The sequence below is a fragment of the Camelina sativa genome, chromosome 16 (genome assembly GCF_030686135.1).
Source record: "Camelina sativa cultivar CO46 ecotype springtype chromosome 16, ASM3068613v1".
In the NCBI taxonomy this organism is placed as follows: domain Eukaryota; kingdom Viridiplantae; phylum Streptophyta; class Magnoliopsida; order Brassicales; family Brassicaceae; genus Camelina; species Camelina sativa.
Window position 1 is genome coordinate 26,408,790 of NC_141895.1, and position 14,955 is coordinate 26,423,744.

A 14,955-nucleotide genomic window follows, 5' to 3' on the forward strand; every position below is an offset into this window, starting at 1 on the left:
ACAGTAGTGTTTTTAGTAAACGAGAAAATTGATTTTATTACAACGGATTTAATAAGAAAGAGAATACGCTCTAACATTAGCGTTATGACTTTTCATAATAAAATCAACACAAAAACTCCATACACTGATTTTTTTTTTTTTTTACAAAACAAATCCTCAAATCAATAATCTAAAAGCTTACCCATCCGGACAAATAAATGTAGACGTTTCTCTATTCTTGTGACATAAGGCAACAATAAGTATATGCCATACTGGCTTTATAGATTCAAAGTTCACACATAACATAATATATTGTCAGCTTTGAATCCATTGCCCTGCATAAAATACTGAACATAAAACCCATAACATAAAGCAAGGCTTGTCAACTTTACATGCTTTTAGTTTTAACATTTTAATATCTTTACGCTACGGAGTTGGAACTGAACTTAAACACAGGAGTTGTGTCTTGTTCACAATACATTCCAAAGTGAATGAATCTCCTATCTTAACGCCATTAGCCTCACAAAAGCCCTTCCAACCAGATCCCAGAGCCACAAATCCATCTTTTGAGAGTATATATGCAAAGCACTTCATTCTGTGTTGACCCAAGATAGTTATCTTCCCGAGCTTGTTGATGCCATTAGCCTTCATGAACTGACTTGGAATAATCTTCAAAATATTTGAATAAACACAATTCGTTACTAATTAGAATCAAGACATAAACTAACACACCTTCGAAACAAGACTTGTCTGATAACTTACTAGTTTACAGTCGCTGACATCTTCTGGTGTGAGTGTTAATGTCACAAATCGATTTCGGATTGCCGAAGACGAGTCTGTCCTCTCCTCTCTGTTGCTAGTGGCTTTTTTTCCTCTGGTAGGTTCAGCAGAAATCGACCCTTTCTCGCTATCTTTGCAACGCTCTCCTTGCTGGCTTCTACCACTTGTGGCCTCTGTACTGAACAAACTGAGCATAGGAGTTCCATTCTCCATAATTGCCTCCAACGTGAATGATTCGCCGCTCTTTAAGCCGCTTGCTATAGCAAAATCTTTCCAGCCTTCTCCGATACACATCACTCCTGTTTTTCCCCGTCCAATATTGGCCTCCCACTTTGTACCATCTTTGCCAATCAGAGTTATCTTCCCAGGTTTGTCCAAGCCATTCTCTCTTGTGAATGAAAATGGAAGATACTGAAACATAATTGAACGGATAACACAGTTAATAAAAGTGCAGAGATAAAACTTAACATAGCTTCTAAAATAAGAGTTGATTGATGAACTCACCCGTCTACCTGTTATGAGGTTGTCATGTCTAAGTGTTAAAGTCACGAATCGGTTCATGCTTGCTGGTAATGAGTCTCTCCTCCCTTCTATTTTGTCTTTTGCTTTCCTGGTCTCTTTTCCACTGCTATCTCCTGCTAAAATGGACTCTTTCTCGCTGTCTTTTGAACACTCTCCTTGCTGGCTTCTATCACTTGTGGACTGTGTACTGCACAAACTTAGCATAGGAGTTCCGTTCTCCAAAATTGCCTTTAATGTGAAAGACTCGCCACACTTTATGCTGTTTGCTCTAGTGAAATGTTTCCAGCCCTTTCCGAGACACATTATTCCTGTTTTCCCCCTTAAAAGATTTGCCTCCCACTTTGCACCATCTTCGCCAACCAGAGTTATAAGACCAGGTTTGTCCAAGCCATTTGCTCTTGTGAATGACAATGGAAGATACTTTAACATAATTGAACGGATAACACAGTTAATAAAAGTGCAAGAGATAAAACTTAACATACGTTCTGAAACAAGAGTTGATTGATGAACTCACCTGTCTACTTTTTATGAGGTTGGTATGTGTAAGTGTTAAAGTCACGACTCGGTTCATGCTTGCTCTTCGCTGGCTTCTTTCACTTGTGGACTGTGTACTGAACAAACTGAGCATAGGAGTTCCCTTCTCCGAAATCGCCTCCAATGTGAAAGATATGCCGCTCGTTAAGCCATTTGCGTTAACGAAATCTTTCCAGCCCTTTCCCAAAACCATACTTCCATTAGCTTCCCGTTTAAGACTAGCCCGCCACTTCATACCAGCTTTGCCCAACAGAGTTATCATCCCAGGTTTGTCCAAGCCATTTTTTCTTAAGAATGACAATGGAAGATACTAAAAAAAAATTGAACGGATAACACAGTTAATAAGAGTGTAAAAGATAAAACTTAACTTACCCTCTGAAACAAGACTTGATCAATGAACTCACCTGTCTACATTTTCTGAAGTTGTTATGTGTAAGTGTTAATGTCACAAACCGGTTTTGGCTTGGTAAAGTTGAATTTTTACATCTCATACGCTTCTGCTTTCTCTCCAGCTGCACACAGTTTTCTTTGTTGTTCTTGTCTCCTTGTGTTCCATCGTTGACAGATTCAGTGGAACAGAAACTGAGAACTGGAGTTTCCCTGTTTCCAACTAGTTTGAAAACAAAGACGCTTCCTGCTTTTTTACCGTTTTCATCACAGAAACTTGTCCAACCTCGGGTTATGTAGAAAGTTTCAGATGATTTGTTGAACCTCAGATCCAATGCCCATGATCTTTCCCTTTCATCTGTTACAACAATCTCACTGCAATTTCGTTGAAGACCAACTGAGCTTGTTAAATCTTGTGGAAGATACTGCAACAAAAAACTTTGCTTTAGTTTCATCTCATGATTAACCATCTTATCGATAGTATAGCAAATGTGAGACAACACTTTCTTCAGTCTCATGATTCCAATAGCATATAGGCCAAATGAAATCAAACCAGACCAAAAAGAATCGAAATGAAATTTGGTTTTTACTTCAGTATACACACCAAAGTGAACCAAACTAAAGTTCAAAATAAATTTGAGAAACCACATTGAAGTTAAAGTTTGAACCAAAGTGCCCAACTTTAGTAACAGCAGTTTCATTGATTAAACCACAGTATGCAAAAACAACATTAAGTATAAGCACCAGAGTATCTTTCTGTAGATTCGAAGCTGTGACAAGCGCAACAAAGCAAGAGTGGTCTGATGAAGAAGAATCAACTTCTGTTTCTAAACTGTTCTTCATTTTCTTCTTTCTCACATGTCCTGCATCACCTTCATCTGTTCTCATACGCCGATGCTTGTTCCTCAAAATGTTACCTGCGCTAAACATCTAGGAGTAAGACAAAGATACACACAAGACAAAATCTTTCTCCAACGGCGCTAAAGTTGACTCATTTCCGAAAAACCTGAATCCGACAAAACCCTTAAATTGCTTTCCCAATCACAGTTTCCTCTCACATAAAAACTTCAACTTTGCAGTTTATATCGTCAAAACGAAACAGAAACAAACTCACCGGTCTTGTCCTGATCATTGTTGCTGCCTGGAGCAGGTAAATCTCGATTCTCATAGTAACAAGGCCCGAAATCTGACAAATTTAACACCATCTCTCAAACCCACTTTACACTTTGCGTCTCCACTTCTTTCTTCTCGAAGCTTCGGAGACCCAGAAACAAAAACCCTAGAAATTGTTGTCTCAGGTGAAAAAGACTCTTCCTTTTTTTTTTTTTTTTTTTTTTTTTTTTTTTTTTTTAATTTTCAGGGCAGAGGAATAAGAAAAAACACAACTTTAGTCATCTTCTTCTCAGAGATCGTGTTTTAGTATTAGCCATATATAACAATTATTAAGAAAATTCGAAAACTCGGCGCGTATATGAATGAATGAACAGTTGGATTTGATCGAACAATAATTCTGATTATTAAACGGATACAATTTACAACTCTCTCTATTGGTACAGGACAGTGGGGCAAAAGGGGTAACTACACCCCTCATATATTAGAAGATAAAAACAAAGAAAGACTTTTGTTGGTGCGTCAAAAGAAAAAAAGAAAAAAAAATTGCAAATTCTAGTTGATGACTGTTCATCGTCTCAAAAATTCGAGATGGCGAATTCACTCATCCTTGGCTCACCAATGAACCCAGAAAGAGATTTGATGATCCAAGTCTCTGATCATCAAGACAACAACATCGGTAAGTATCCAACTTTTGTCTTTTTTTATTCTATGACAATGTCTTAATTGAACTCCGAGACCAATACGATAATTCGATTGAACTCTGTAACATAAGGACGAACTGCGAATTTTTAAAGCAATTTTTGGGATTTTTAACATTATCACATATGAATGAATGAGACCAAGATTACTTGCTTTGGTGAGATTTGCTTCAAATTAAAGTATCCGAGAGGTTTTAACATTTTGGGTGTTTCTGATTTAGAGTTTCAAAGAAAGAAGAAAGTGAAGCAGAACAATACTGAAACAGAACCAGATTACTCTTGTTTTAATGCCCATGTCACAGCTTCAAGTCAGCAATCTGGTAGACTGGTGCGTTTGTATTATCTAGTTCTATCTTATTTTGATTTTGTTTGGTTTATTCTAGCTCTCCTAGATTTGTTTCATATAGAATCATGAAGCTAACCCAAGTGTTCATCCATGTTGGCTATTTTTATTATTGAGTTGCTTAGCTTGGTGTCATCGATTATGACAATTTGAAACTGGTGTTTGCAGTATCTTCCACAAGATTTCACTAGCTCAATTGGTCTTATTAGGCAATGCAGCAAGAGTCCACCACAGATAATTTCGTCAAGTGATAAAAATTTTATAAAATTTAGACTTGCACCAGTTGATGGCAGACATTGTAGACTGGTAAGTAAGATCATCATACCACTTGTACCTGTTAAGTTTCCTACATTATCCTTTTTTTGGTTTTGTTGACTCTTTGTTCAAAATCATCTATATAGCGTCTTCCAATGCAATTCACGAGGGAGAATGGGATAAACAAACCGGGCAAGATATATTTGTTGGGCAAAGATGGTTCAAAGTGGCTGGCGAATCTTCTCTTGGAAAACACCAGAGGAAGAATGACTTTGGGAGATGGCTGGAAAAGTTTTGTTAAAGCAAACGGCTTAAAGACTGGTGAATCTGTTACACTCAGGTTATGTTGGGAAGACACAATTCCTGTACTCAGTTTGTGTTCTGAAGAGTACATCACTAACACAAGAGTAGGCAAAAAGTGTTCAGAAGCAAGTGAGAAAGAGCCTCTTCCCACAGTGCCTGAAACCAAAAAAGATGAGACCAGCTCGTGGAAGAGAGAGAATAATCATATGAGATGCATAGATTCAACTTCACCAAGCCAAAACCACATACTGACATTAACAATCACACCTGACAGTCTCAAACATGGTAGACTAGTAAGTTCAACAATCAACTCTTGTTCGATTTCATCCCTACAAGAAAGGTATTTCTGAAAAGACCTGTTTTGTTTATATATTTTATAGCGTCTTCCATTGCAATTCATGGTGGAGAATAACATGGACAAGCCCGGGGAGATAACTCTTTTAGGTAAAGATGGTGCAAAGTGGTTAGTAAGTCTTCTACTAGAAAAAAGAGGAAGAATGAGTTTGGGAAAAGGCTGGAAAGATTTTGCTAAAGCAAATGGTTTAAGGACGGATGATTCCATCACATTGGAGTTAATATGGGAAAACGCAACTCCTATTCTCCATTTGCTTCGTATAGAGTCTAGCAGTGGTAGAGGGGAATGTGATTTTTCTAAAGAGTCTCTTCCAATAGAACCTAATAGTGGAAACAAGGCTAGAAACTCAGATAACAATAGAGAAGAGAGCAAAAAGTATCCTCCTGGAAGTAGAGAATCATCTTCAGCAATCCAAAACCAGTTCATGGCATTAACACGTCCGTCTGGTATAATTAGCCAGGGTGCTCTTCATCTTCAAACCAACGAGGTCTTCATTTATAGAAATGAAGGAGGTAATATGTTACAGATCTCAGATTTGGGACCCTATTTTTTTGGTATTCGAGATGTACCGGCTCCAAGCAGCAACAATGATCATGACAGAATCGGTAAGTTCGATGAATTTTTATCCTATGAACTGGAGTTAAATCTGGAAATATGTTTTAATTGAAATTTGATATCAATATTTAGATATGATTTAATTTAGACAAGATTGTTAATGCGATCTGAGGATTTTTTTCTGATACAGGTAACATTTCAATGAAAATGCATCCGCATTTAAGAAAAGAAGCAGGCTTGTCATCATCATATGATGGTGATGATCATGACAATTTTGGTATATTCAGTTCTCTTCTATTTGATTTTTGTACCATCATTACTTGCTTTGGTGAAATTTTTTCACATGTGGGGTGTTTCTGATACAGAGCGTCCAAGTAAGAAGAGAGTGAGGAAGAACAGTCCAGAAACAGAGGAAAATTATTCATCAGACCACGCTCGTTTTGGAGCCCATGTCACAACAACTTCGAATCTACACACAAATGAACTGGTGTGTTACAAATCTCAGTTTATTTTACTTCTGCATTAACTGAAATCTCATGCAAAAGTATTTACATATTCATTAGCTGTTTTGGTGTTCGTACAGTTGAGTCAAGTTCTGTTGAAGTAAAAAAAATCAAATTAACGAAACTTGAATCTGGTTTTTGTTGATTGTAACATCTTGTTTAACTATATGAGCTTTGTCTGTTTACTTCAATTTGGTTGTTTGCTGAAGCAAAACATTGTTTTTGATTTTGTTTGATTCATTTGGTTTATTACTCTTTTCTTATTGATTCATGAACCTAACCAAAATGATCTTTCACGTTGGCAATATTATCATCCTATAGCGGCTAGCAGCGAAAGAGTGTTTTCCCATAGGGCCTAGCGTGGAAAAAAAGATAAGTGAAGGTGAAAACAGCAAAGACAAAATCAACATGGTGGAGAGCAGCTCATGTGGAAGAGAGGAGAATCATCTCAGATGTATAGCTTCAATTTCACCAAGCCAAAACCGATTCCTTACATTAACAATAACACCCGACAGTCTCCGACATGGTAGACTGGTATGTTAACCAATCAACTATTGTTCTTTTTACCATCACATACCGAAAGGGTCTCATATTCTATTCTTTTTTCATATATTTTCTAGCGTCTTCCGCTGGAATTCATGACGGAGAATAACATGAATAAGCCTGGAGAGATAACTTTGTTAGGTAAAAATGGTGCAAAGTGGCTCGTAAGTCTTCTACTGGAGAGAAGAGGAAGAATGAGTTTGGGTAAAGGCTGGAAAATTTTTGCTAAAGAAAATGGCTTAAAGACGGGCGATTCCATCACGTTCGAGTCAATTGGGCAAAACGCATCTCATGTGCTCAGTTTGCTCTATATAGAGTCTAGCAGTGTTAGAGGACAAAGTGATTTTCCAAAAGAGTCTCATTTTACAAACAGAGAAGAGAAAAACTCACAGGAGCTGGAGAAAAGAACGTATTTTCCTAGAATACAAAATTCGTCTTCAGATATCCAAAACCGATTCCTGACGTTAACACTTACACCTGAAGATGTTAGAGATGGTACTTTGGTAAGCTTATCAAACAACTCTTTCTTTAGAGGGTTCTGTTTTGAACTTCAATTGGTAATGAGATTGTGTTTGTTCAAATATGTCGCAGCATCTTCCAAGTAAATTCATGAGAATTAATGACATCAACAAATCTGGACGGACAACTTTGTTGGGTAGAGGAGGTATGAAGTGGTTTGCATATTTACTGCCGAGAGATGGAATTGTCGTTTTGGGAAATGGTTGGAAAGGTTTTTGTGAGGCGAATGGTGTGATGCTAGGAGAGTCTTTTATTTTGGAATTCCTTCACAAAGAAGATACAAACCTTATATTTAAGTTCTACTCCATCTAAGGAGACCCAATATATAAATGTTAAGTAGTACTTTTTCAAGGCTTACCAAATGTCTTCTCCTATATCATAGCTATCCATTTTATTTGGAATATGACTTGGTTGGATGTGTAACATGTATTGACCATGTGTAGCTTTCTAACAATTACAACCTGTTTTACCTTAAGGCACACATAAGATGGCAAGTTTCTTCTTTGAGCCACGTGAGGAAATAGAGCCGGTGAGAATCTTTAGTTTTTACAATCAAAACTTATAAATGGACATAACAATCTCAGAAAATGTAGACAAGGTTTCATATACTCAACTCTTTTTCCCGGATGGTTATTTATATGTTTTGTACTCTAATTAGTTATGTTATCCGTTCAAATGTTTACAATATAATTTTTGTTATTAAAATTGTAATAAATTTATTTAAAGATTGTAATCATAAAATTTTATTTTAAATACATTTACTTCTCATAAATTTGATTCCAAATATCATTTGGAAATTCCATTATAATCCATTATTTTTTCTTGTGATTGGTTCATTAAAAACTGTATGGCTCCTATATATTTGGGAAGTCTTGAACAGTGACTGCTTTGAACACTTATATTCTATTATAGTATTATTTAATAATATATTAAAGTAATTCTATGTTTAATTAAAAAGAAAATTATTTAAATTATACTTTAGTGTAAAATAATTAATAACTTAATATTTAAACCCAATCTGAATTGGAAATATAATAAATACTTAAATCTGTTGACCAAAATTATAGTAAAAGTTGTGTTATGGAAAATTCATTACACAGTTTTCATTTCATAATTTGGAATATATATATATATATATATATATATATAGCTAGATACTAAGATACACACTCAAGACAACCTGAATAAATTCTTCCTGAGTAACAAAAATATAAGAAAAAAAGAAAGGTCTAATACATGTGTTATAGTTTTGTTATTCTATTAACATATATATTTGGGCATTCCAACAGATATTTTTACAGTTTTGTTATTTTATGTATATATATATATATATATATATATATATATCTCTAATACAACATTTTCTTCAAATAGTGATTTTGAGCCTTACATTTTTTTTTTTTTTGAAGACTATTCAGACAAATGACAACCAAGAAAATTCTATTTCTTTTAATGGTCGTTGCCCTGATCCTTACGCCCATGGTTGCAGCTGGTAATATACTTATTTGTTTGCTGTTATATTGTGTGAACACCAAAACATTCAAATATTTTCTAGTGGGTGGAGCGAATCAAAATTCTTATAAATAAGAGGTTGTTTCTCTTTACAATAAACATATTAAATTATTTAGAAAATTTGTTAATGTTAATGATCCAAATAGGTCAACTTCAGGCTACATGTCGTATTGCGGGGATGTGTAAAGGCCAAAAGGCATGCGATGAAAGATGTGGGGCCTTGGGTACCCAGAGAGGAGGTGTTTGTACAAGATTCTTAGGCGATTTGTATTGTTGCTGCTGGGATCTTCCCTTCTCCATTGCTCCTAAAAACTAATTGATTCGTAATTTATAATATGTACTCTCTATTCAACTCAAACAATATATATTCGCATCAGTATGAATAAAAGTATGTGTAAGAAAAAAAATTATGATCTCATCCTAATTCTATGATACCATAAATTCTCACAACCTAATAAATACAACAACAACAAAAAAAAACAATAAAATAATATCCAAATTAAACCTTTGAAGATCATTCAATCCAACCCAAAAAGTGAAAAACCTAAAACTAATAGAAACTATATATGATCCTACTATAGTTGTAGAGGATCACCATTGAGCTGCATCATTTGAACAATAGTTGTGTACTTGTACATGCAACAATACAACAACACATACTCGCACATTCAAACAAATCTAAGGTATCATTAAGGCATGCTTCTTGGATTGCATTTCTTCAGTAGTTTACATTCACTATCATACATCAATTGGGAAAAAGAAACCGCGTTGTTGATGCTCTAAGCTGACGCATTCGGCATTCTCTTCAAGGGGCAGCGTATATGTGTTTCAAAGTCAAGCTTGCGCCGTAAAATAATTCAAGAACTTTATAATGAAGGTTATGTAGGTTGGGATCGCACATTGCAGGCTGGTCTCGTCTTTAATTAGGATTAGGCTTATATAGCCTTATCTACTTCTTTACAAATAGGGAGGAAGTAACCATTATAAGCTCAGTTTTGCCTTTGAAAAAATTTATAAAAAAAACAAAAAGAGATAACACAAGTTACCCAAAAATAGCTTCGTCTTCGCTTAGCACTGAGAGGAGTACAGTCACCTTCATTTATGCTTGATCCGATACGGTACTGAAATCAACAAACCATTCGTGTCTTGAAGTTTTCTCTTTGAAACCTCTTTGAATATTGATATCTTAACTTACAAATCTAAATCAGAAACAGAGGAAGCTGGACAAACAAAAACATCGGTTTTAGAATAAGACTTGTTGCAGTTTACATGCTTCTAACTTACATAAATATCAGAGTTGTCTTATTCTTAATAAATGAATTCTAAAATGAATAACTCTTTACGCCATTATACGCAAAAGTTTCTCCAATTACATTATGCATATACATCATTTCATTTTCTATTTACACAATAGAGTTTTTCCAAGATATTCAATGCCGTTAGCTCTCATGAATTGACTTGGAAGATACTGACAAGATTTCAAGAAAAACAATACCACTAGTTACTGATTAGAATTCAAGATAGAAACTAACCCACCTTTGAAACAAGAACTGTTTATTATTACCTTACCAATGTACAAACTTTGACATCAGGTACAAGTGCTAATGTCACATATCAGTTTTGAATTTAGTGAAGATGACTTACACCTCTCCTCTATGTTGGAAATACAAGAAGTATTTCTTAGTTTTGTTTCCGTTGCTAAGGTTATGTTGAAATAGAGCTATTCTCGCTAGCATTTGAACAACACTCTCCTTGCTGCCTCTTATCACTTGTGGACTCTATACTGAACAAACCGAGCATAGGAGTTGTATCTTCCCAAATCGACTCCAACGTGAAAGATACACCAACCTCTAAGCCGTTTGCTTTTGCAAACTCTTTCCAGCCCTTTCCCAAACTCATTCTTCCTCTGCTCTCTTGTAGAAGATTTGCAATCCACTTTGTACCATCTTTTCCCAATAAAGTTATTTTCCCTGGTTTGTTCATATCATTTTCTCTCATGAATGACAATGGAAGACCCTGGAAAAGATTCTATAACCAATAAGAACACAAGTAATATAACTAACTAACCTTCTAAAACACGAGTTGAGTGAAACTCACCAGTCTATTGTTGTTAAGGCTGTCATGTGTAACTGTTAGTGTCACAAATCGGTTCTGGATTTTTACTTCCTTACAGAACAAATTGAGTACAGGAGTTGCATTTTCCCATATTAACTCCAGTGTGAAGGATTCACCTATCTTCAATCCGTTTGCTCTAGAGAAATCTTTCATGCCTTTTCCCAAACTCATTCTTCCTGAGTTTTCCCGTAGAAGGTTTGCCGCCCACCTTATACCATCTTTTCCCAACAAAGTTACCATCCTTGGGTTGTTCATGCCATTTTCCCTCACAAATGGCAATGGAAGGTACTGGAAAATATTGAGTGGACAATTGATACAAACAAAATTTTGTTCTGCAATAAAACTATCAGTTGTTTCATGAACTCACCAGTCTACTGCTTTTAAGGTTGTCATTTGTAAGTGTTAAAGTCACAAATCTGTTACGGTTTGGTGGTGAAGTTGAATCTCTATCACTTTGACTACTGTTGTTGTCTCCTTGTGCTCTATCATTGTCAGATTTTGTAGGCCAAACACTGAGCAAAGGCGTTTCCCCGTTTTCCAATAGCTTGAACGTGAAAAAACTTCCTGCATTTTTGCCGTTTTCGTCACAGAAATGTTTCCAACCTCGGCTGATGTAACAAGTACCAGATAATTTGTTGAACCGCAGATCCATTGCCCAAGATCTTTCCTCTCCATCTTTTAAAACAATCTTGCAGCATTTTCTTTTAAGATCATTAGAGCTTGTAAAATCTTGTGGAAGATACTGCAAAACAGACAAAGGGTTCTAACATTTTCAGCATTTCTTCATGACACCAAAGCTGTGTTTAGTTTTCATGACTAACCTGAAAAAAAAACCAATTCCAAAAAACTGAATATAAAATATTTTGACAAGATTTGGAGCTAACTTTAGAATATACTGCCACAAGTTTTTCCTAAACCAAACAGAAATGCCCAGCTAACAATCTCAAGACCGAATTGCATATCACATTAGACTAAAAGGGGTCAGACATCTCTTTATTAGACCATCCTGATAAAGAACACTTTTGTCTAGTTTCATGACAAACCAAAACCAAAATGCCCACACTTCTAGAAACAAAAACATGAGTATGCAATAGTGCAGTTAATAAAAAACAAACCAGTGCATCTGTTTCTAGACTTGCAGCTGTGACATGGGCAACAAAACAAGAGCTATCTGCTTCTGTTTCAGGATTGTTCTGCTTCACTTTCTTCTTTCTTTGAAACTCTGTATTATATAAACACCCAAAAATGTTAAACCTTGATGCTTTAATTTTCAGTATGTAGCTGTTGTTGAAACAAATCTTAACAATGCAAGTAATTCTGATCTCACTAATGTTTAAAATTGCTTCAATTTTTTGCAGATTTCAATCGAATTAAGATATGGTTTGATTGAGGCAAAATTACATCCACAGAGTTTTTTAAATAAGAAATAGAATTGATTCTTACCGATTTTGTTGTCCTGATGATCTGAAGCCTCCTCAATCATCATATCTACTCCTTCTGGGTTTGATCGCTGGTGACCCAAGCGCTGTTCATAAAAAGCTCCGGAATTTCTCAATACAATTGCCTTTTTTTTTTTAATATATAAATAATTTATTAAATAGATGATATGAATTTTAAACAAAAACGTTAATTATCTACTGAATTAAATGATATTTTATCAGCAAATAATTAAATTAATTGAATTATGGAAAGATATCATGTGGCAAGTTCTCACTGGCTGTGTCGCAACAATCGCGAATCTTCGGAAACGCGGAATGGGTTGTGATAGTGAGTGTGAGCTTTGTGGCTGGTCGAAAGAGACAATCAATTATGTTCTATTTGAGTGTCTTTCGGCGAGACAATTTTGGGCATTATCCCCGTTTCCGACAGGATCGGGGTTTTTTCCTTCCTCGTCGATTTATGTAGATATGGATTTTTTGTTTTGGAGATTTCAGCAGATTCCCTTAGTAGATTTTTATACTTGGCTTTTATGGTATATTTGAAAGGCGCGGAATGACAAAGTTTTTAGCAATTTGGACTCTAACCCACTTGCGATCTTGCAGCTAGTAGAGGATGAGTTTAAGGTTTGGTCTTCGGCGCAAACTGAAGTTTTGGGGGATCCTCCATATGGTGGAATCCGGACGGGCCCTGCGAGTGACAATAGTTCGGGGCTAGATAGATATGTTAACAGCTATAGATGTTTTGTGGATGGGTCATGGAAAGCGTCAGACCAATATGTTGGTCGTGGGTGGTATTGTCTATCTCTGGTAGGGGAACCTCCAACTATGGGAGCAGCCAACCTCCGTCGTAGTCTTTCGCCTCTTCACGCTGAGATTGAAGCTCTGGTATGGGCAATGAGGTGTATGATTGCTGCAGATAATCAGAGTGTCATCTTCCTAACCGATTACGCCGACTTAGTGAAGATGGTGTCTTCGCTTTTTGAGCCTTTTGAGTGGCCTGCCTTCAGAGACTGAAACTGACAAGGGTGAATTTACCACTTTTTCTTTGGTCTTGATCCCTCGTTTGGAAAATGGTAGAGCAGATAAGCTGGCACGACATGTTCGTTCAGTTTCACACTTAGTCACCTATGTAAACGTTTTTCTTTCCAATTGGCTCGTTTGAGCTGATTTTATACTTTGTTGACAAAAAAAAAAGATATCATGTTTTTCAAATTAATATATTTTTTATTGCTTCTTTTTTGTTTTACCAAAAAATTATAAAAATTAACATCACTAAGAAAATCTTTGACTTTAGAACCTTTTATGATGTTTGTGTTGTCTTTTGTCATTTGGAGACTTGGAAATTTAATTATTTTTTTCATTTAGTCAAGACTTTTTTAAAAATTATTAATTGTAAATTAATTAGAAATGGAAATTATATAAAGTAATTTTTTTAACGACAGATTATTAATTAAATTTTTGAAAACAAGATTACCTCGATTGAAAAAACAACAATTTAAAATAGATGGCAGTGGAAAAAAACAATTAACCAAAATAAAAATCAATGAAGAAAAAACATGAATTTTAAAAAAAAAACTTTATTAACATATAAACCTAAAATGTAATAATTCAATAGACAAGTCAGCCAAAAAGAAATATAAGTCATTTTGTTAAATTAGGGTTTGATATGGGCTTCCAACTCAAAACCAATTGGCAATGAGTGGAGAGGCCCTAACCCTTTATATATTACTCAAGTCCCTTTACATCTATCAGATGTGAGATCTTTTCTCCACATGTCCCCTCGAGATAATGGCTCTTTTAGCCATTAATCTCGACAGAATCCATCACTCCCCTCGAGATAATGCTCTTTTTTTTAGCTATCTCGATGAAATTGAGCCTTCCTTTGGGTCATCAATTAATGGGGTGATCGGGCCTCTATCCGGGCCGGACTAGTTAACGAGCCAGCGTGTGTAGGCTCTGATACCATGTTAAATTAGGGTTTGATATGGGCTTCCAACTCAAAACCAATTGGCAATAAGTGGAGAGGCCATAACCCTTTATATATTACTCAAGTCCCTTTACATCTATCAGATGTGGGATTTTTACTCCACATGTCCCCTCGAGATGATGGCTCTTTTAGCCATCAATCTCGACAGAATCCATCACTCCCTCTCGAGATAATGCTCTCTTTTTTTTTAGCTATCTCGATGGAATTGGGCTTTCCTCTGGGCCATCAATTAATGGGGTGATCGGGCCTCTATCCGGGCCGGACTAGTTAACGGGCCAGCGTGTGTAGGCTCTGATACCATATAGGATTTGATGAGAGTAAAAACACATAATGTGTTAAAAGAAGAATTATATTAGACTCTCATAATTGTAATTGTACAAAATACATTCTCTTATATAGAGATGAGTTTCCTAAATTAAGATTAGGATAAATGTAAACTAAATATTATTTTTACGATAATGCTAAACTTCTTAAATCAATATTAACATTTATCTAATATCTTCTAGAATAATA

The 14,955-nt window shown here is 35.6% G+C and overlaps 4 protein-coding genes and 1 pseudogene across 8 annotated transcripts; 3 read left to right on the forward strand and 2 right to left on the reverse strand.

Moving 5' to 3' along the window:
- Positions 1-324: 324 nt before the first annotated feature.
- On the reverse strand, positions 325-3,453 carry LOC104752107 (B3 domain-containing protein REM12-like; annotated as a pseudogene). Its single transcript, XR_015584284.1, has 7 exons — positions 3,317-3,453; positions 2,947-3,119; positions 2,220-2,627; positions 1,796-2,125; positions 1,264-1,701; positions 742-1,170; positions 325-648 (listed from the first exon to the last, which is right to left on the reverse strand). The product of XR_015584284.1 is annotated as a B3 domain-containing protein REM12-like (transcript).
- On the forward strand, positions 3,272-7,870 carry LOC104752108 (B3 domain-containing protein REM-like 1). 2 transcript variants are annotated; one of them, XM_087491187.1, is made up of 11 exons: positions 3,272-3,500; positions 3,759-3,991; positions 4,235-4,341; positions 4,525-4,662; positions 4,758-5,207; positions 5,295-5,874; positions 6,015-6,101; positions 6,190-6,311; positions 6,649-6,861; positions 6,948-7,373; positions 7,462-7,870. In XM_087491187.1, the coding sequence occupies exons 2-11, from the start codon at positions 3,904-3,906 to the stop codon at positions 7,699-7,701; spliced, it is 2,451 nt and encodes an 816-aa protein (XP_087347313.1). In that variant the 5' UTR covers positions 3,272-3,500; positions 3,759-3,903; the 3' UTR covers positions 7,702-7,870. The 2 variants fall into 2 exon arrangements, with proteins under 2 accessions (XP_087347313.1, XP_010472479.2); XM_010474177.3 differs by having other exon boundaries at positions 3,290-3,500; positions 3,764-3,991.
- A 669-nt stretch (positions 7,871-8,539) lies between these two features.
- Positions 8,540-9,308, forward strand: LOC104752109 (defensin-like protein 87). Of its 2 annotated transcripts, none has more exons than XM_087491190.1 (3): positions 8,540-8,616; positions 8,808-8,881; positions 9,048-9,308. In XM_087491190.1, exons 2-3 carry the CDS (start codon positions 8,812-8,814, stop codon positions 9,215-9,217), a joined length of 240 nt encoding a protein of 79 aa, XP_087347316.1. In that variant the 5' UTR covers positions 8,540-8,616; positions 8,808-8,811; the 3' UTR covers positions 9,218-9,308. The 2 variants fall into 2 exon arrangements, with proteins under 2 accessions (XP_087347316.1, XP_019094012.1); XM_019238467.2 differs by having other exon boundaries at positions 8,548-8,616; positions 8,799-8,881.
- Positions 9,309-10,438: 1,130 nt separating this feature from the next.
- On the reverse strand, positions 10,439-12,597 carry LOC104752110 (B3 domain-containing protein REM12). Of its 2 annotated transcripts, none has more exons than XM_087491189.1 (5): positions 12,460-12,597; positions 12,132-12,238; positions 11,384-11,758; positions 10,999-11,304; positions 10,439-10,917 (listed from the first exon to the last, which is right to left on the reverse strand). In XM_087491189.1, the coding sequence occupies exons 1-5, from the start codon at positions 12,500-12,502 to the stop codon at positions 10,606-10,608; spliced, it is 1,143 nt and encodes a 380-aa protein (XP_087347315.1). In that variant the 5' UTR covers positions 12,503-12,597; the 3' UTR covers positions 10,439-10,605. The 2 variants fall into 2 exon arrangements, with proteins under 2 accessions (XP_087347315.1, XP_019094011.1); XM_019238466.2 differs by having other exon boundaries at positions 10,439-10,929.
- Positions 12,598-12,713: 116 nt separating this feature from the next.
- LOC147925978 (uncharacterized) lies at positions 12,714-13,469 on the forward strand. The gene is made up of 2 exons (XM_087492830.1): positions 12,714-12,917; positions 13,002-13,469. Exons 1-2 carry the CDS (start codon positions 12,714-12,716, stop codon positions 13,467-13,469), a joined length of 672 nt encoding a protein of 223 aa, XP_087348956.1.
- Positions 13,470-14,955: the final 1,486 nt, after the last annotated feature.

Bases quoted from the DNA above. Each gene is read 5' to 3' on its own strand.
- LOC104752108 (XM_087491187.1), top strand. From the start codon at position 3,904: ATGGCGAATTCACTCATCCTTGGCTCACCAATGAACCCAGAAAGAGAT. The intron at 4,663-4,757 runs GTAAGTAAGATC...TCATCTATATAG, and splicing joins ATGGCAGACATTGTAGACTG to CGTCTTCCAATGCAATTCAC. The intron at 6,862-6,947 runs GTATGTTAACCA...TATATTTTCTAG, and splicing joins GTCTCCGACATGGTAGACTG to CGTCTTCCGCTGGAATTCAT.
- LOC104752109 (XM_087491190.1), top strand. From the start codon at position 8,812: ATGACAACCAAGAAAATTCTATTTCTTTTAATGGTCGTTGCCCTGATC. The intron at 8,882-9,047 runs GTAATATACTTA...TGATCCAAATAG, and splicing joins TACGCCCATGGTTGCAGCTG to GTCAACTTCAGGCTACATGT.
- LOC104752110 (XM_019238466.2), bottom strand. From the start codon at position 12,502: ATGATGATTGAGGAGGCTTCAGATCATCAGGACAACAAAATCG. The intron at 11,759-12,131 runs GTTTGTTTTTTA...TCTGTTTTGCAG, and splicing joins GTCTAGAAACAGATGCACTG to TATCTTCCACAAGATTTTAC. The intron at 11,305-11,383 runs GTGAGTTCATGA...AATATTTTCCAG, and splicing joins ACCTTAAAAGCAGTAGACTG to TACCTTCCATTGCCATTTGT.
- LOC147925978 (XM_087492830.1), top strand. From the start codon at position 12,714: ATGTGGCAAGTTCTCACTGGCTGTGTCGCAACAATCGCGAATCTTCGG. The intron at 12,918-13,001 runs GTAGATATGGAT...TATATTTGAAAG, and splicing joins TTCCTTCCTCGTCGATTTAT to GCGCGGAATGACAAAGTTTT.